At 44.8% G+C, this 21,273-nt stretch overlaps 1 protein-coding gene across 8 annotated transcripts in view; it reads left to right on the forward strand.

Moving 5' to 3' along the window:
• Window positions 1-21,273, forward strand: part of LOC139546300 (tensin-1-like) — a 310,397-nt gene that overhangs the window by 273,213 nt on the left and 15,911 nt on the right. For 7 of the 8 annotated variants that reach the window (XM_071354505.1, XM_071354507.1, XM_071354509.1 and 4 more), the window contains 7 exons: window positions 4,525-6,153; window positions 13,111-13,304; window positions 13,435-13,573; window positions 16,224-16,325; window positions 17,514-17,691; window positions 17,926-19,259; window positions 20,286-20,372. In XM_071354505.1, coding sequence (XP_071210606.1) covers window positions 4,525-6,153; window positions 13,111-13,304; window positions 13,435-13,573; window positions 16,224-16,325; window positions 17,514-17,691; window positions 17,926-19,259; window positions 20,286-20,372 — 3,663 coding nt within the window. The remainder of the gene's footprint in view (window positions 1-4,524; window positions 6,154-13,110; window positions 13,305-13,434; window positions 13,574-16,223; window positions 16,326-17,513; window positions 17,692-17,925; window positions 19,260-20,285; window positions 20,373-21,273) is intronic. The other variant, XM_071354508.1, reaches the window with a different exon arrangement.

Genomic DNA, 21,273 nt, shown 5'->3' on the forward strand with positions numbered 1-21,273 from the left:
AGTCCTTGGTTCCAAATATTGGGGAAGATGCCAGAGCTAAGGACGATGTTAAAGAGTTTTAGTATATCTCTCTCTCTCTCTCTCTCTCTCTCTCTCTCTCTCTCTCTCTCTCTCTCTCTCTCTCTCTGTCTCTGTCTCTCTCTTTCTCTCTCTCTCATTCTTTTTCCTTCTCATTCTTTCCCCATTGCAGGGTGTGGTTTTTCCTTTCACAGTAACAGCTTGTTTCTATTCCCTAGCGTTAACTCTGATTGCTAGTAAAATGGCAGTCATTGAACCTAGTTACAAGAGTAAAAGTGGCTAATTTTCATGGGTGGGTGAGAGGTGAAGGCTGTGTAGTGTGTGTGTTGAGTATGATTTGGTTGTTCCTTGTGTCTGTGCGAACATGCATTTGTGTGCTAAAGAGAGGGAAACAGAGGGAGAGAGAAGGGTGATGTCACTTAGTCAAACGCATACCGTGGTGTGTGCGGCTGTCCGTCTCCCCACACATACACCGACACAGAGACTGTTGTGAGAGTTCACAGGACTTAAGAGCAGGAGCTCACTCAGAGTAGCTCAGACAGGCAGCTATTCACCACTAGTCCACAACAACAGCAGCAGCAGCTCTCACCACACAATTAGCCTCCTGAGCCAAGAGAACTCCTCCCCCCCATTCAGCATCGCAATGTTCCACTCCGGGGGTTCCGCTTTGGGGTAGCACCTGGGCGTTTCTCTGATTCCTCTGGACTATACCAACTGCTGTTTTCACACAGGTAGGGGAGCTCCTTTCACGCTATCTGTTTTGTGCTTTTTGAATACCTTCTACTATGTAAGCTCCAAAACCCACTGAAAGTAAGATCCAAAACGTAAAAGTAATTTCATTCCCAAGTGCTTTGCCATGTGTGTCTTCGCTATTAATACTGGTTATTCAGTGATGCTGTATTGAGCTACAACCGGTTGATTTACTATCTGATGCCGGTTATGGATTACATTTGGATCTGTTGCTCGTTGTGTCACATTTGGATCTGTTGCTCGTTATGTCACATTTGGATCTGTTGCTCGTTATGTCACATTTGGATCTGTTGCCATGTTCTGTCACATGTGGATCTCTTGCTGGTTGTGTCACATTTGGATCTTTTGCTGGTTGTGTCACATTTGGATCTGTTGTCATGTTGTGTCACATTTGGATCTGTTGCTGGTTGTGTCACATTTGGATCTGTTGCCATGTTCTGTCACATGTGGATCTCTTGCTGGTTGTGTCACATTTGGATCTGTTGCCATGTTGTGTCACATTTGGATCTGTTGCTCGTTGTGTCACATTTGGATCTGTTGCTCGTTGTGTCACATTTGGATCTTTGGTTGGTTGTGTCACATTTGGATCTGTTGCCATGTTGTGTCACATTTGGATCTGTTGCCATGTTGTGTCACATGTGGATCTGTTGCCATGTTGTGTCACATTTGGATCTGTTGCCATGTTGTGTCACATGTGGATCTGTTGCCATGTTGTGTCACATGTGGATCTGTTTCCAGTTGTGTCACATTTGGATCTGTTTCCAGTTGTGTCACATTTGGATCTGTTTCCAGTTGTGTCACATTTGGATCTGTTGCCATGTTGTGTCACATTTGGATCTGTTGCCATGTTGTGTCACATTTGGATCTGTTGCCATGTTGTGTCACATGTGGATCTGTTGCCATGTTGTGTCACATTTGGATCTGTTTCCAGTTGTGTCACATTTGGATCTGTTTCCAGTTGTGTCACATTTGGATCTGTTTCCAGTTGTGTCACATTTGGATCTGTTTCCAGTTGTGTCACATTTGGATCTGTTGCCATGTTGTGTCACATTTGGATCTTTTGCTGGTTGTGTCACATTTTGATCTCTGTAGTGTCTTTGTAGGGTAGAAGATGTGTCATCTCTGTAGTGTCTTTGCTTATTTCTCTGGAACCTTCCAGACTCTCAGTAAAGGAACCCGGGTGGGGTTGTCCGGGGCAACGGAGGCCAGAGTAGACAAGGAGGGAAAGGCTCACTTTTTCCAAGCAATGTTGATATTTAAAGGAAATCCTGGACTGTAGGTCATTACGTAGCTCTTTCCTGCAGTCAAATGACCTAGTGGCCTCATGGGTGGAATGTTATTCATATTTTTATATTTTCATAATTAATAAATAAATACAAATTTAAATACTGCTGAAAATCCGGTGTTTCTGTGCTAAACAGTTTTGTTATATTTCAATCTTCTGTGATGTATATAAAGTGTAATATTGGTATGCAAACTCAAAATTGAATACATTTCATCTCTATATCGGATGACTGTACAGTTGTCGCATGGTACAGATGTCTTCTTTTTTTAAGCCCATAACCATTTGTGTGAGGCGTATACTTTTGTTTCAAAGTAGATTTGTTTAAGACTACCACAAACACTGTGTGAACCTGATTTAGCCCACTGCAGTAAAAGGTTAAAGGAAGTCCTGGTCTGTGGGCCGTTGCGTAGCCCTTTCCACTCACAGACCGTCATCCCGTATACAGATTGAAATGGCAGATTTTGTCATTGATAAGCGCCTAAATTGGAACGCAGTGGCTATACAGTGACATGCTTTACATGATGTCAAAGCTCTGGCTCTGCACTTCACAGCTCTGAATGGGTTTTGACTGACAGCTAATCTGAATATGAGCACTGCACGCAGCAATTGGGCAACTTTTGCAAATGTTTTGTTGTCTGAGGTAAATGCTGTAAATCAAAAAGGAGTCGATGTGTTCTGAAAGATGAGACGTTAAAGATTCAAATAAATATCGCTTTGATCTCGTACAAGCAAACCACACACCCATGAGTCAATGTTCACCTCACAGTTCCATATTTGAAAACAGTATCAACATTTATAATCGCTATGTTTGATCCACAGTTAGAAGAATGACATGGGTTTTTCTCCACGTTGTCCAGAACAGAATGAGCTTCCGTTTGTCGTATTGTGAAGAAAATGTGCCTTGCAACACGCACTTGAATGCACTCCATTCTATTCACACCAAAATTACAATATGTTTGTCTGAAGTGCCCTCTGAAAACCTAACACTGGAATGTCATATTTTATAACGTTTAGCTAGTCATGTTGGCAATAGAATATGCTTTCAAATGATGCCCACCTGACTCAGATTTTGATTTATAATGGAATGTTTTTGGATTGCGTAAACAACAAATGCAATTGTTTGAGGGTGGGGACGCAGGGCTGTGTTACAAACAAAAAAACTACAAGTGTGCTTCCTTCAGGTCCTTAATGGCAAAGCTAGGGGAGCTCAAAAAAGCACTTTATAGTAGGAAGCTTTTTCCTTGAGTTATAAAAGTTCATTGACATTTCTTAGGAACTGTGTACAGTTTGGAGAGGTGTGTTGCCACTTGGAGACACCAGTTAGACCTCTCACTCAAACCCTTGTAATAATTTGTTCTTATCTTGTATTTACTCTGAAATGTCAAGGAGTTTTCTTATTATGTTACTGAATGTATCCAGACTATTTTCAGATTTCGTTATTGACAAATGCTGTGAAAAGTACAGTAACTGTAAAACGCATATAATATCAACAGTGTAATGTTTGGATTCATTCTTCTGTCAGGTGAACTGTTGTGTCCTCACCTTTGGTCTGATCGGGTAACCCTGGAGAGAGGGCAGGGTAACCCTGCAGAGAGGGCTGGGTACACTGCAGAGAGGGCTTGGTAACCCTGCAGAGAGGGCTGGGTAACCCTGCAGAGAGGGCTGGGTACACTGCAGAGAGGGCTGGGTAACCCTGCAGAGAGGGCTGGGTAACCCTGCAGTGAGGGCTGGGTACACTGCAGAGAGGGCTTGGTAACCCTGCAGAGAGGGCTGGGTAACCCTGCAGAGAGGGCTGGGTCACCCCACAGATAGATTCAAATGTCAAACAAGGGCATCGTGGACCTCATGAGGTGACCTTTGGCAGCTGGCAGGAAATGGCTTCAAAGGTCACAGGGTCAAAGATCATGTCACAGGAGTAGGTATAAGTTGCCTTTAACCACTGATTCAGGGTCAGATGTTTCCTCATACCACTGGTATTTAAGGTTAGACACTAGATCTGTTAAAGGAAACAAAAATAAGGTTAAATAACCTCACAGATAAGCTAAACAACAACAACAGAGCCAGTTTATGGACTCCTAGCATTCTAAGTCACAGAGAGGCATTCACAGAGAGGCATTCACAGAGAGGCATTCACAGAGATGCATTCACAGAGAGGCATTCACAGAGAGGCATTCACAGAAGGTTTTCTGAAGGATTGTGATGTTGACCGTTTTCTTTTTTTAGAAAGTGTAGCGTTGTGGTGTCTCTCTTGCCGTGATGTGTGTTTTGTCCTTTTTTTTTTTTATTCCCAGCCCCCGTCCCCTTAGGAGGCCTTTTGCCTTTTGGTAGGCCATCATTGTAAATAAGAATTTGTTCTTAATTGACTTGCCTAGTTAAATAAAGGTTAAATATGTTTTTTATTAAAAATACTGTACAGTCTTCTCCATCTCTTTGTAACCACCCCCTCCCTCTCCATGTCTTTCTCTCCCCAGACGTCGTACACACCCAGGGCCCTCTGGACGGCAGCCCCTATGCTAAAGTCCGCAAGAAGGAGTCCATCGAGGACGCGGTCACTGCCAACGACCTCTTGCCCACCGCCACCGAACACGTCCTACCCACAGTTGACCACGCCCTGTCGGTGAGCAGCGACTCCGGCAACTCCACGGCCTCCATCAAGACCGACCGCACTGATGAGCCAGCCCCAGCAGCAGCAGCTCCACCAGTGAGCCAACCGCCAGCGGCCCAGGAAGAGGCCCCAGTCTCGGGCACGGTCCTGGCCGTCCAGCCCATCAGTCCCCAGGAGAAGCAGGAGCTGGAGCAGCTGCTCAGTGGCCTGGAGGGCCCCATGCATTGCCAGGGCTACCTGTCCTCCCCGTCGGGTGGAGGGATGGGGATAGGACTAGGGGGAGGGGGAATACTACACCTGGTGCCCGCCCAAGTTCATGTGAATGGCCACAACAGCAGCATGGACAGAGAAACAGATATTCTGGATGATGAGGTGGAACTGCCCACCAGCCAGGAAGGTAACAGCATGGATAGCTTGGGCACTCTGTCATCCCTGGAAGGGAGAGCCACGCCAGCAGACCTCTACTACCAGGCTGAGACGGTTATCAACGGGCAGGACAAGGTCCCCTATCTAGAGAGGAGCATCCCAGACGGGCCCCCGGAAAACATTGTCATCAATGTCGCAATAGGCTCACATGATGTGGCTGCCCAGGTTCCCGTCACCTTAGTGCGTAGCCTCTGCTCAGCTCAGGATGGGACAGGTGAGTCAGTCCCCCCCCCGAGCGATTACATTATCAGCAAGAATGGAAACCTGTATCGCTCACAGTCATTCGGTGCAGAGCAGAATCCCCTCCCCCGAGCGCCAGCACGTAACACTAGCAGTCGTAACGCCGTCCAACGTGGGCTCAACGTGTGGCAGCAATATGGCGTCCCAGAAGAGCCGGTGATGGACGGGGTGTATTTTGGCTCTCCTCCACCCTCCATGCCTCTACAGAGCCACCACAGCATGCCCCACTTCCCCCACCAGCAGACTGCCTCACAGCAGGAGATTGAGCAGTCCATTGAGGCCCTCAACCTGCTGATGCTGGACCTGGACCCCGGCCGCCCGTTGGGGCAGGTTCCGAAGTCCCAGAGTGCCCCGGGGGAGAACAAGGAAGTGGTGACCACACAACCATCATTTTCCCAGTCCCAGGCCAGGCCCTCCTACCAGGCTGACTCAGCTATCTCGGGAAGCCCTGTGCCCAGCCTAGCTCAGGTCATGCTGAGGTCCTCCCCTTTCCAGCCGTCTACGTCTCCAGAGCCCTCTGCCATCCAGAGACCAACAGCCATCTACCAGCCTGGTCCCTCTGTAGCCCCCATCCCTGGCTTCCCCACTGAACCTTCCAGCCAAGGGGCAGCCAGAACCAGGTCTCCCACCCAGGTCCCCAGTAGCGTGGGCCAGCTGCAGCTGAAACCCATCAACATGTACCCCCCCAGCACCGTGTTCCCGTCCCTGTCCCCGGAGCTCCAGGAGCCCCAACAGAGCCCTAGTGCCAAGTCCTCATCACCCAATCCCAGAGATGCAGAGCCTGATGAAGTGTTCAACGTGGAGGGCCTAGTTGCCCAGCGTGTGTCAGGTAAGACTGCAGAACTCATGTGTTGTCATTGGCATATACAGTAGGTGTGATTTCATAAACAAAGGAAACAGGGAGGTGATATTCAAGTCGAGGATACATTAGGTTTGATTTCATAAACAAAGGAAACAGGAAGTGATATTCAAGTCGAGGACACATTAGGGTGTTAAAAGAGAGAAACAAACTATTTTCATGAATATGTATGAGACGCTAACAGAGAACATGGTAATAGTTTTCTCCTGAAACTGTGCACTTATGACACTTTCTTTCCTTTACAGTTTGTTTGTAAAAATACATTTTTTTACCGCACAAAGAGATGAACAGAAAACATCTCTCGGTACAACATGTATCTGTAAAAACCCCAGAGTACCCCTCAGAATATCCAATGGGAGGTCAGCTTGACAGCTTGATGCGCCTCGTTGGTGTTGATATAAGCCCTGTGAGGTCACAATGCTACGGCTCAATGCTACGGCTCTTAATAAGCCTCACTGAAATTGTTTTTAATAGTGATGCAGAACTATGCCAACAAACACAAGGGTAAACTGTCAATGACATTATGAAACCATTTGAATGTATTCTGCTTGGGTTGCCAACCCTTTTCCACGAGAACAACCCATGTACCTTATATACATGGCAGTTGTCCCTCTTGACAAGCTTTCCAAAGTGCATATTTCAGCTAATTGTATCTCATGACAGTCTTCGTTAGCAGTGAGCTCATCAGTCATCGCACATGCTCACAAGATGAGCTCTCGCCAACGGAGCAAGTTCGCTGGCTTAACCAAACACAGTTCTGCAGTGTGGAAACCTGCCATAAAGCCAACAGAGACCAGTGATATGGAAACGTATTGCTAAGCTGTGAAGGGACAGCTCTGATTCAACTATAAGACAGGGACTGTTACAATAATGGAGTTGAATAGAATAGAAAGCATTAATGCATCTTCTTGATTCTGAAATGATGAGTTTCGGTGAAACACCATTATGGCCGGACAGTGATAATGCTATGTTGCTTTTATACACAATAAACACCATTATGGCCGGACAGTGATAATGCTATGTTGCTTTTATACACAATAAACACCATTATGGCCAGACAGTGATAATGCTATGGTGCTTTTATACACAATAAACACCATTATGACCGGACAGCGATAATGCTATGGTGCTTTTATACACAATAAACACCATTATGGCCGGACAGTGATAATGCTATGGTGCTTTTATACACAATAAACACCATTATGGCCGGACAGTGATAATGCTATGGTGCTTTTATACACAATAAACACCATTATGGCCGGACAGTGATAATGCTATGGTGCTTTTATACACAATAAACACCATTATGACCGGACAGTGATAATGCTATGGTGCTTTTATACACAATAAACACCATTATGGCCGGACAGTGATAATGCTATGGGGCTTTTATACACAATAAACACCATTATGACCGGACAGTGATAATGCTATGGTGCTTTTATACACAATAAACATCATTATGGCCGGACAGTCATAATGCTATGGTGCTTTTATACACAATAAACACCATTATGGCCGGACAGTCATAATGCTATGGTGCTTTTATACACAATAAACACCATTATGGCCAGACAGTGATAATGCTATGGTGCTTTTATACACAATAAACACCATTATGGCCGGACAGTGATAATGCTATGGTGCTTTTATACACAATAAACACCATTATGGCCGGACAGTGATATAACTATTTTATTTATTTAACCGGGCAAGTCAGTTAAGAACACATTCTTATTTACAGCGATGGCCTACCGGAGAAGAGTGGGTTAACTGCCTTGTTTAGGGGCAGAACGACAGATTTTTACCTTGTCAGCGCAGGGATTTGATCTTGCAACCTTTCGGTTACTAGTCCAACGCTGTAACCAATAGGCTACCTGCCGCCCTACTGCCTGGCCCATGTGGCCAAACAGCGATAGTACTATGGTGGTTTTATACACAAATCTAATAAAACTTTATTTATAGGGCATTCACAACACACATTACTGTAAAATAACAAACTATAGGAGAGAATATTGCTCTCTACTTGTTAGTCAGTTTGTCACACAACCACTTTGTTTCTCTGGTCGGATGGCTCAAAGACACTGATAGTAGACTTCCCTTATCATTTGGTTGTCAGGGGATACAAGCCCACTTCGTCAACATGTACAGGCAGCTGTCTGCTGAAACATATACGACACGTCCACTTGTTGGTAATATTACTGACATATTCACTGATATTCACTGGTCATGTCATGATAGTCACTGATCATGTCATGGTAGTCACTGATCATGTCATGATAGTCACTGGTCATGTCATGATAGTCACTGATCATGTCATGGTAGTCACTGATCATGTCATGATAGTCACTGGTCATGTCATGATAGTCACTGGTCATGTCATGATAGTCACTGATTATGTCAGTAATTTCTCTCATAGATGTTTGACATTTCTGTCATATTGTGAGCGATTATGATTGTAATTCTGTACGTTTTTATAAACTAGCAAATAACTTTTCTTATATTTTGTTCCTTTCTGTGGACCATCTCTTTATCTCTATACCTCTCCCTCATTCTCTCTCTTCTTCATCATCTTCATCCTCCTCATTCTCCCTCATCTTCATCATCTTCCTCCTCCTCATTCTTCTGCCGACTCCAATTATACCCCTGCTCTAACCAGAGTACTCGGCCCGAATGCAAAGCCGACTCACATCTCCTCAATGTGAGCACCGTCGCTCCCTCTCCCTCTCTGGTTCGTTCCCCTCCTCTTCTCCTCCCCTGTTTTACCCTGCCACTGACTCCTCTTCCAAACGAACCTTGCTGACTGTCTTTCCATGGCACTGCCTGCTAGTTTTGCTGTTTGCATTTGTTGCTTCCTGTTTTACCCCTTTCTTTCCATCTCTGCCTCACTCTCTTTTTTCTCATTATCTTTCTTTCTCTCTCTCTCGCTCACTGTCTCTCTCGCTCTGTCTTGTCTCTCTCTCTCTCTCTCTTGTTCTGTTTCTCTCACTCTCGCTCTGTCAGTCTCTCCCTCTGTTTCTCTCTCTCTATCTCTTGCTATGTCAATGTAATCTAATGTCCAGTTTTCCAATACACCGTCCTTCATCTCTGTTTGATGGAAGAAGCAGTTCGATGTTTATTTCTCAAGGTTAAGGCATCAACCCAACACCAATTTTTTTTTGGTAATATTGAAGTTTTAGAAGGACGAGATGAGGAAGCACAAAGGTGTCTTTGTGCAGACTCACATCAGAGCGCATGTCACAACATACCGCCAGGGAACAATACCCAAGGCCAGGAAACACTGGCCTCTTTCAAGGCTGGTCTTTCCATCTTCTGTTTTTAACATTTCCATCACAAGCAAAGGGCACTAAATCTATGGGGAAGACTGCTTTAGACTCCCGTTTGAAAACATTGTGAAGATCTTATCTGTTCATGAGAAGAGGTAGAATAGGATGCACAGTTCTTTTCTTTCAGGAGCCTGGAGTGGTCTACAGAGTACTGTACTGTACTGTACTCCACAAAGTCAGAGTAGCCCTGGCAGTCCAAGGACTGTAATGAATGACCACATCCATTCTATTTACACTGGGTATACAAAACATTAAGAACACATGCTCTTTCCATGAGGTAGACTGACCAGGTAAAAGCTATGATCCTTTATTGATGTCACTTGTTAAATCCACTTCAGTCAGTGTAGATGAAGGGGAGGAGACAGGTTAAAATAAGTATTTTTAAGCCTTGAGACAATTGATACATGGGTTGTGTATGTGTGTCATTCAGAGGGTGAATGGGTGAAACAAAATATTTAAGTGCCTTTGTGTCAAGAACTGCAACGCTGCTGGGTTTCTCACGCTCAACAGTTTCCTGTGTGTATCAAGAATGGTCCACCACCCAAAGGACATCCAGCCAACTTGACACAACTGTGGGATGCATTGGAGTCAACATGGGCCAGCATCCCTGTGGAATGCTTTCGACACCTTGTAGAGAGCCTGCCCTGACACATTGAGGCTGTCAGAATAGGGTCCGACCTGGTCTACAGGAAAAAAAACACTTTGTTTGGTATATTTGGATACATACAGTACATAGATATGCTTGCAATCTATTCAATACATTACTTTGAAGGGAATTCCCCTTAATTTTACCCCAGATAACCCTTCCTCACCATAACATAGTCCCTCACAGGAGCATATTCACAGCGCGTTGTAGGGAGATGAGTGCTAGCCCTGTCTACATAAAATAGATTATCCCACTTCCTATGGCTTGGATCCATTTTATTCAATACAATATCTGTGTTTAAATGGTTGAGAAACGATGGGGAGGGGGAGAAGACAATTCCCCAAATATATCCTGGGAATCTCTGCTGTAACAGCTGGAAGCTATTAGCCATCGCCAGGGCAACGGCACAGTGTTTGACAGGCTCCGCTGTGCATACTGGGTCCATCTGTTTTCCGTGATTCCAGGCCCGTTTGGGAGGGGGAGGGGTTACCAGCTACACACTATTCATGCACCAGTGCTTGAGATGTATCTAACAATGCCCTTCCTCGATCCACAAATCAAAATCTGAGCCCAGCCTGGACATGTGACACTCCTTAAGCCGCACCATTGGAGGAAAACCAAGAGTAAATAAATGGGCATATGAATGGCATGTGTGCAGGTTTTGCCGTTTTAGGCCTACTCTTAGATCCTACTCTTAGATCCTACTCTTAGATCCTACTCTTAGATCCTACTCTTAGATCTTGTCACGGTACTGTTTAGGTATGCAGAAAATTGGGTTCCAACAAAATACAATTGAGCCTTGTTCACACTGCATGCCTTAATGCTCAAATCAGTTTTGTTTTTGAAATCCGTTTTGGAATACTGACTGTCCAAACTACAAGTTACAAGTGACCAAATCAGATTTGCGTACGTTCAGACAACAGTCATTTGCTGACATGGCAACGCTACTTGTTATAGTAACGACGGGTGTGTGTTCAGTGGTGTAGGCTGATTGGTGGTGGTGCTCGTGCTTCCTATCAGTCAAAATTATGTAGCAAGCTATAAGGTGACAACAATACCTGTCATGGACGTTTCCCAGTTGCTTTAAATGTTCAAAATCATAGTGTAAGAACACTTTTAAAGACTCAAAAGGATAAGATTACAAACAAATTAGTGAATGTGCTAAAAAGCTAAACGGTGACCTAGCTAGCTAGTTGACTGCTGTGGCTACTTTCATTTGGAAACTTAGATAAACAACTAACGAGCTAGTTAGTTACTACATGCTCTTGACAAACTGTCAACAGAGTAGCTAGCAAGTGACAATATATGCCAAATAACAGTCTAAAAACCACTTGAGGGCAAATGCATCAGATTTGACCGTACAGACACAAGTCGGATGGCCATTAATCAGATTTGTATCTGGTTTTGAACGCACTTACAAAGGTGATTTGAAATGTGGCTAGTAATATATGTGCTTTTTGGCTTTTCATACTGCAGCAAAAATAACAGATTTGAATCGGATATGCACAAAAGGCTGTAGTTATACTAGATTTCTGTTGATATGTATACAGTGTTGTGTTTTAGACAGATAGGGTGTTATTTGGCCTCTTAGAAGACTGCTATCCTTTGATACCACCTCCAAAAACCCCTGTGTAGTCGGTTTAACGTCGTGGAAGATGGAGATATTTCCTCAGAGTCATGAATATGATTTGGAGTACCCAAACACATAAGGAATGTTTGACTCTTGTATGACCAAAGAGGCCAGATCTATTCTGACAGTAACTATAACCCTCTTAGTTTCCCACAGCTGCAGGCTAATGCTATCGCTAACTTTTCCCCTGTGGATATATCCGCTGGTTTATCCAGCCAGAGGCTGAGCTAGGGCTTGTAAATATTTTTAACGGTTTCCATAACAGTCGACTCTCTCACTAGGGTGTGTTTGCATGCTTTTCCATCTTCAGGACGGTATGTCAGAACTTCAGGCCAGAAGAATCCATGAATCAGAGTGATAGTTTGTTTGCAGACAGTCAGTGCTAGCTACAGAGTACATTGCGTTATACCTGGACAAAAAAAGCAATGGAGGTGTTTATGAGCAATTTTCAATGACTCTCAAAGAGAATAATATTTACTCTAAACTTGAAGAACCCAGGGATTTAACATATTTTTAGGAAAAGCTGGATTTGATACAAAACCTACAATGCGTAGAATGCTTACATTAACCTAACATCTATGGTTACGAGTGAACAAAAACAAGTTCACTCTAAAAGTTCCCTCCAAAAACCTTCCCTCTGCATATTGTGCCTGTTTAGATTTTTTTTACCTCCTTTTTCCTGTCCAAAACTGCATATAGCCGTGCAAAGCCCGCTGTTCACTTCCTGTTTTCAGCAAAATCACCTACAGTACCTCACCCGGCCATGCAGTAACTAACACATTAGGATGACCCTCTTACACAAATCCTGTTTGTTTTACACTGGCAGCTCTCTCTCCTTCCCTCCAAACCCGCCCATTGAAATCAGCTTACTGGACCCTTTGAGGTTCATCCAAAACATTAGCAAACGCCACAGAGCATTACCCAGATAACAACAGTTACAAATGTAGACTCTTTTACTGATGTACCAGCAAGTTCTTGATAATCTTGTGGCTTTCAAGGAGAACATTGATCCTCACTGTTCCCAAATGAACAAGCCCAGAGCTCTTATAAACAGTGCCTGCTTGTAGAAAGTTCTGATCCGAGTATTCAACATCAAGTAGCATTTTGAAAGGTCAGCTTTGCCGTTTCTAACAGGTTACTTTGTAACTGTTTGCCTATTATGTCGGTCCTGTGGATTAATGGCTGTTCGAAACATTGCCGGTTTGCAGTGAAGAGTTGCATTATCAAGAGCATGATAATGATGTGTGTTTGCAAACACTTTATTTTTTATTTTTTTTACAAACCACTTGTGATCAAATGTGACCTCTGAATGATCTTGGCAGGTGTCCAGTCTTGTGGGACGTCATTGGACGAGGCGTCGGCCCCGCCCCATCGCCACACCACCAGTGAGGGACAATGCATCAACGGCCACGACGAAAGCTCTTCCTACCAACCCCCGGTCCGCTCCCCTATTCGTTGCGTCTCACCGGAGTTCGTCAACACCATAGCGCTGAATCCCGGGGGGCGGCCCAAGGAGGTAGAATGCTCCCGCCCCTAGGCCTAACCTTCTCAAGTGTGTCTCACATAGGATTATAGAGTTGTGATGGCCATAATGAAAACTAATATATGTGTGTTTCTGTGCGCGTCTATGTTTTCCCTCCCTCCAGAGACACATCCACAGCTACAGAGAGGCCTTTGAGGAGTTGGATGGAGGCCAAATCAGCCCCACGCCCACTGTTGGTGGTGAGGTGTTCCCCCATACCCCTGCCTTCCCCGTCTCGCCGCAAACCCCTTACTTCAACCTGTGTAAGTCTCCCCTCTGGCTGGCTGAGGGCGCTGTGGAACTCAGGGCTTTTACCATAGAGAATATTTAATGATGTTCAGCGTTTACCTTTACCTTTACATCTAAATAAATATCTTACAGAAGGAAGTGGCATTACATCTAACTGTATATGCTATTATAAGACATCATGAGAATGACATGTTACATTCAGTTATGTACAGGTCCACAGTGTAGAAACTATACAACTGATATTATGATCAATAACTTCAGGGTGGAATTAGTCTAGCCACAGACAGATAGGACAACCGCCAACACAAAACACTGCAAGTTCTTTTTAAAGATCCTTACTGTCATTTTATTTTTTGTAATTTGAAATAGATTTCTAAGTCTTTTTGTAATTGATTGTAATGCCCAATATGGATTTTGGTTGGTTTTAATTATTCAATTATTACATTTTTCCTCTTCATCTCAAAAAAGAATATACTGCATCTCCCATTCAACCCTGTTTAGATGTAGGGCTAGTTAACTACATTTCCCACATGACAACATCCATTTCAAACCCATTCAGACAGATTTGAGTAGCTGGTGAAGGCAGGATAAGTCCTAATAAGGCCACACTGTTTGCCATTGCCTCAGGTCATAGAAAAGCCTGAGTCATCCTATCAGACCGAATCTCTCTTCTCTCCTGCCTTCCAGGCAGTAATTCAGTGTGATGAGAAATGTGCTGCCATCCACAGATCAACATGTCCTGGGATTCCACAAGTCTTCTGATGCATTTAGTAGACACCTCTTCCATGTGAAAGATAGGCGCTGTCTAATTTCTTGATTTTATTCAGTGCCTGACTTTTCATGTTAAGACATTTTTTAAATTGAACCTTTATTTAACAAAGCAAGTCAGTTAAGAACAAATTCTTATTTACAATGATGGCCTACCGGGGAACAGTGGGTTAACTGCCTTGTTCAGTGGTAGAACGACAGATGTTTACCTTGTCAGCATGCCACTGAAGAGCAGTACCTCTTAAGACATTGGAGCCCCTTCTGGACTTGAGGTCTACACCACATTTAGGAAACATACACTTATTCACTAATGGTCATTCTCACACAAACACACACACACACACACACACACTTACACACACTTACACACACACACACACACACACACACACACACACACACACACACACACACACACACACACACACACACACACACACACACACAGACAGAGAAAGACGCACACAGACACACACACACACACACGCACACACTTCCGCTAGACACACACACAGTCATACACACACACACACACACACACACACACACACACACAGACAGACAGACAGACAGACAGACAGACAGACAGACAGACAGACAGACAGACAGACAGACAGACAGACAGACAGACACACACACACACACACACACACACACACACACAGACAGACAGACAGACAGACAGACAGACAGACAGACAGACAGACAGACAGACAGACAGACAGACAGACAGACAGACAGACAGACAGACAGACAGACAGACAGACACAGACAGACAGACAGACAGACAGACAGACAGACAGACAGACAGACAGACACAGACAGACACACACACAAAGACAGACACACAGACACAACTATTTTGTAAATATTTAAACCTCACTGGTCTAAAGGTACTGGTGCTTTATGTTGTCATATATGTATCCCTTTTGCCATCAATTTGCTAGGCATCAACTTTTCCTGCAGCAGCCTATCTTGTCTTGTCTTATCTTGTCTTATCCTGCCTTATCTTGTCTTATATTGTCTTATCTTGTGTTATCTTATGTTGTCTTATCTGGTCGTTTCTTGTGTTTTCATACTGTCAGTGAGTCACTGTTGTTATTTTTTTGTATCCGTGTTGTCGCGCTTCAGTGACTTGCTCTGCATTTGTGTGCATGGCGCACCTCTGCTCATGTGTGTTGTGAGAGTGTCACTCAGAGGCTTTTCACACTGTGATAGGTCACCTGCATGGCCCTCCCATAGAGCATGAGGCATGGGCACACCCCTCACACCTCTAGCTGTGTCCATCATGATATTACACATGTTTTTGTGTGTCACCGTGTCACATTTTGTTGTTGTGATGTCTTGACAGCTCAGCACCTGTACGCACCATTATGAAAACACACACATTGGCTTTCCCGGGCCTGGACTAAAAATATATTTCAAACAGTGTTCTACATTGAGCATGCTTTTTATTCCAGGACTATGGTTATTCTGGGTCCGTGAAACCAGTCCTTTATGTTTCTATTCAAGAGGCATCTGATGAGCTCATAGAACACGTGCAGAAATGAGCAACCTGTCTTGGAATTCAAGATTCGAACAGTTTAATGAATGTAGGCTTCATACCTTACATAGATACAAACCAGCAAACACACACACACACACACACACACACACACACACACACACACACACACACACACACACACACACACACACACACACACACACACACACACACACACACACACACACACACACACACACACACACACACACACACACACACACACACACAGATACAACACGAAAGCGCAGGTGTTTACTGTCAAGACTGTTGTCGTGAAGCATGCTAAATTCTAAGTAATGCTAAGTCATGTTGCTAAAGTGTGTTATGTTATTTTTTTCTTCTCCTAGGCCAAGCTCGTTCCCCTCCAGGTCTGATGAAGACCCCTCTCTCTGCCTTGGGCCTCAAACCCCACAACCCAGCTGAGATACACCTCAACCAGAGTGGATCAGGTGAGTTAGCATAACTTATTATGTTATCATAGCAGTGCTCCATTCATGAGCTGGAAGAGCCTGTTAGCATAGCATCATGCACCCTCTGTAGAACATTAGCATGGCATTGTGTTACTTACATGGCGTAGTGATAAAATGTAAGCATTTGTTAGCATAGTGCTACACCCTTGAGGCCTCACCAATGTTAGCATAGCAACCTATCTTTAGTTTGAGATACTAGTAACATAAGTAGCAACATGGTCATTGAGCCTTGTCTGCTGTTTACCCGTTAAACTATAACTACACCCCCTTCACTGTATAAATCACCTCTTCATTTTGGTTTTACAAGCTCTCTTTCTTGGTGAGCTCGCCAGGATATTGAACATTGTTTATGTCTCAAATGTGGTTATATTGGGGTTGATTTTAGTGACCTAGGAATGTGTATAAAAGCTTGATTTATGGCCCATCTTCATAGGGGTTGCATGTTAATCCAGCCTTCAAAGCTACGCTTCCTTTTGAATCCCATATTTATACAGCCGACAGGCTAAATGTGAGAGAGAGACCAAATAAATATAATTTTAATAAATGATCCCTTTGAACATGTGCTCTTTTTCATCCTCTCTTCTTGGCCTTTATGTCGTGTTTGCTTCTAGTGGAGGCAGGAGCAATAAGATCTCCTTACTGGATGAGGGTTCTAGGAGAGATGTTTGACTTGGCTCATGAGATGTGGGACCCCTCTGCTTTGTTGTTCCTTCTATGCTGACTGTTTCCAACATTTTAGTCATTTAGCAGATGCTGATATCCAGAGCGACTTACAATAACAATCAGGGTTAAATGCCTTGCTCAAGGGCACAGACAGATATTTAACCTAGTCGGCTCGGAGATTTGAACCAGCAACCTTTCGGTTACTGGCCCAATGCTCCTAACCGCTAGGCTAACTGTTTCAGCATTGACACTGAAATAAAGATTGTTTTTCCCAAAGTACAGGATGACTTGATTTCAAAGCAACTCTCTAATAATGAATTCAGTAGGAGAAGAAAACAAAGAATGTTTGAAATGTAAAAGATAAATGATCATGGTGGCATGTTTACAAGGACGGTGTCACTGTTTAAGGGGAAAGTGCAGCCTTCCTGTGAAGCCAGCATTATCTTCGCGACAGTACACACTGTAATGAAATCACCCTTAATGGCCAACTCTGTATCTCTTCAGAGCCGTTGAGCTACGTGGAGTCAGTGGCCAGATCCGCTGTGGCCGGCAGGGGACCAGCAGGACCCCCCGTGACCCTCACCCCCCCAGGATGGACCTTGGCTAGGCAGACGACCCCTGACCCCTCCCCAACCCTCAACCCCCTATTGTCTAGCTGCAGCTCCATCCACAGATCAGAGGGGTGAGTACGAAAACAAACAACATTAAGTCATACTGTAGATTAAATGACATTCAACATACACTGGTTGCAGTACATGATATTGGTAAGGAACCAGTGTTCCTGAAATATACTACATGTTTTTAGATAGTAAGGGACCATAGATGTTATTACCGCAAGTACTTCATTCTACTGTAGGCATCTTTCTAAACACTGTGTTTCATGAATGTCTCCCCACCCCACCCCTCGCTCCATCAGAGAACACCCGTTGGCTGACAGCAGTGCGATCATCCCCTCGCAAGTGGCCATTGACTCCAGCTTACGCTCCTTTCCTTCCGAGGGCACGTATCCCATCCCCTCCCCCACCCCTACCCCCATTGCCACTCCCACCCCATACCTCCAGGCCCTGGGCTCCCCATCTTCCTTCCTTCAAGCCCTGGGAACCCCCACCTCCACCTACCTGAGCTCCAACTACCCCACCCTGTCTTACCTGTGTTCCCCCACCACCACACCCTCCTACCTGGGTCCCAGTGGCCTTATGGGGAGCTATGTCTCCCCGGAACCCAGCCCCCCCCCGCTCCAGCCAGAGGTATCTGCCCAGGAAAGCCTTGTGGTCATCCTCCCCTCGTCAGGATCAGGAAGTCTCCACACACTGCATCGTGACCTCAACACCTCATCTAGCATCCCCTCCCTCCAACATCGGCAACAGCCCACCAATCAGTGCAGCCCTGTCATGGGCCACCAGCCCTCTCCGGCCAATGGCTTTGTGGAGTTTGGGATCCCTGGGATGGTAATGACAGGAAGTCCCATGTTGGGCCGCCACCACTATAACCCATGTGTGTCCCAGGGGACACAGTCTAGCCCAGTGCTGAGCCAACAACCGTCCCTGATGCAGGCCTCCCAGGACAGCCCCATGCTCAGTTGCCAGCCCTCCCTCACCTACAGCCAACCCATCCAGTCCAGTATCCAGAGCAGTCCGGTACTGGGCCAACATCCCTCCCTCACCTACAGCCAACCCATCCAGTCCGGTATCCAGAGCAGTCCGGTACTGGGCCAACATCCCTCCCTCACCTACAGCCAACCCATCCAGTCCGGTATCCAGAGCAGTCCGGTACTGGGCCAATATCCCTCCCTCACCTACAGCCAACCCATCCAGTCCAGTATCCAGAGCAGTCCGGTACTGGGCCGACACCCGTCCCTCGGCCAGATGTCACAATGCAGTCCAAGTCTGGACCGACACCCAATGCTGCATAGTAGCGGCTACACCACCCCGGACGAAAGGCAGGGCACCCTGTCTCGTCAGAGCAGCTCCTCTGGGTACAACCCACCCTCCACACCCTCCTTCCCCGTATCCCACGCGGGCTATCTGGACGGGGGGATGATGATGGGGGTAAGGCAGGGCAGTCCGGCCCCACAGGCTCAGCCCCAGCTTCCGGAGAAGAGGCGAATGTCCAGCGGGGAGAGGCCCAACGGGGGGCTCTCGTACGGGACACTGAATGGGAAAGTGTCCTCCCCCATGTCGAGTGGAGGCAGCACGCCCAGCACCAGCTACTTTCATACACTACCGGACTTCTCCAAGTTTAACATGACTGGTAAGACCACCTTGAAAACCCTCTTAAAACGTAGCTACTGACGCAGCAAAGAGCATCCTCAACTAGCACAGACATCCCTAGCAAAACAGGAAGTAAAGATCCGTGTATTTTCAAGGACAATATGTTTTTTTAAGTGGGTAATTAACATGAAACGAAGCTGATTTTACCATCTCATAAACCATTTTTGGGGGGCATAACTTTTGATATGTGTTTAGCCACAATTGAGGTTATTCTACAAATAAGATGTTTGTGAAAATTGTTACCCAATGCATTCCTGAAGTATAATTACACTAGTACCTAACTACATAACTACAATGTAAATCCATCTGTTTTCCTACTCTAGTTCTTCAGTGAAACCAGATGAAGTGATTAGTTCTAGTAAAGTATAGTGAGGTAACGTGAATGTGGTCATACTCCAATGGTTTTAGCTGAGCAGGAGCTCAGTTGGACTTACTTCTCTCTGTAAACACATTGCAGACCAGATGAGGGAATGAATGCACTCCAAGGCAGCCCAGCCAGGCCCAGATGCTAGGCTGAGATAGAACTGGCATCTGGCCCAGAGCCTTGGCTGGTGGCCATTTCTGCGTCTGCAGCAGTTTCACAGCTCCATTCTGTGTCATACTGAGTATACTGACAGCAACTACTTATATGGTCGCAGATATAGATACTGGCTTGTTTGCGAGACTAATCTCTACACAGTAAGGAGCTGATTTCAGTTGATTTATAGATTATCTTTGATGGTTCTTGGTCAAGGTGACCCTCGTGAAGGATCACTGCTGCTGTCTTGGTCCAGGTCTCTCTTGAAAAATAGATGCTTATCTCAACCAGACTAACCTGGTTAAATAAAGGTTAAATAAATAAATCACAGAGACCCAAGACTTGATTCAATGTAATGTGACATGCAGCATTCACGCAGTATCGTATAAACATACCCTTTTTAATATGGCCTAATCAAAGGGTTACTGTGGACATGCAGGTAAGGCTACATGTCATGGTTTCAACACAACTTGTAATTTCTTGTCCTAGACGGGAGTCCAGAGACCAGGCTGAATGTAAAGTTTGTTCAGGATACGTCCAAGTTCTGGTACAAGCCTGACATCTCCCGTGAACAAGGTGAGTGTGACTGTTGTCATGGGGGAAGAGATTAAACGTAACAATAGTTATCTTATCCCACTAGTTGTTCTTCTAGCTAGCATAAGGCCTATCTAAGATCAAACGTGGCCGAGAATGTTCTTTATTTAGTTAACCGTGAGAAAGTTAGGATGTGTGTTTGATTTAAACCCTGTTGGATCCACCTGACACATCCACCCCGATCCACCACACATGCCCTAATTTACCCTGTTCTGTTCAGTTCTGTCGTGTTGTGTTCTATTGTGTTCTGTTGTGTTCTGTTGTGTTTTATTGTGTTCTGTTGTGTTGTGTTCTGTTCTATTGTGTTCTGTCCAATTGTGTTGTGTTGTGTTCTGTTGTGTTCTATTGTGTTCTGTTGTGTTGTGTTCTGTTCTATTGTGTTCTGTCCAATTGTGTTGTGTTGTGTTCTGTTGTGTTTTATTGTGTTGTGTTGTGTTCTGTTCTATTGTGTTCTATTGTGTTGTGTTCTGTTCTATTGTGTTTTATTGTGTTGTGTTGTGTTGTGTTCTATTCTATTCTGTTGTGTTGTGTTGTGTTCTGTTGTGTTCTATTCTGTTCTGTTGTGTTCTGTTCTATTGTGTTCTGTCCAAGTATGTTCTGTTGTGTGGTGTTCTATTGTGTTCTGTTGTGTTGTGTTCTGTTGTGTTCTATTGTATTCTATTGTGCTCTGTTGTGTTGTGTTGTGTTGTGTTCTGTTGTGTTGTGTTCTGTTTATGTTATATTGTGTTGTCTTCTGTTGTGTTGTATTACGTTGTGTTCTATTGTGTTGTGTTCTGCTGTAAGGTCACTGTGAGGTCACTGCTGTTGGCCCCCACATCTACTTCTGCTCTCTCTTATTGGATTACATCATCTGTGTTAAACACAAGCACATGCTCTGCTGCAT

Source organism: Salvelinus alpinus, chromosome 20, assembly GCF_045679555.1.
Source record: "Salvelinus alpinus chromosome 20, SLU_Salpinus.1, whole genome shotgun sequence".
Taxonomy (NCBI): domain Eukaryota; kingdom Metazoa; phylum Chordata; class Actinopteri; order Salmoniformes; family Salmonidae; genus Salvelinus; species Salvelinus alpinus.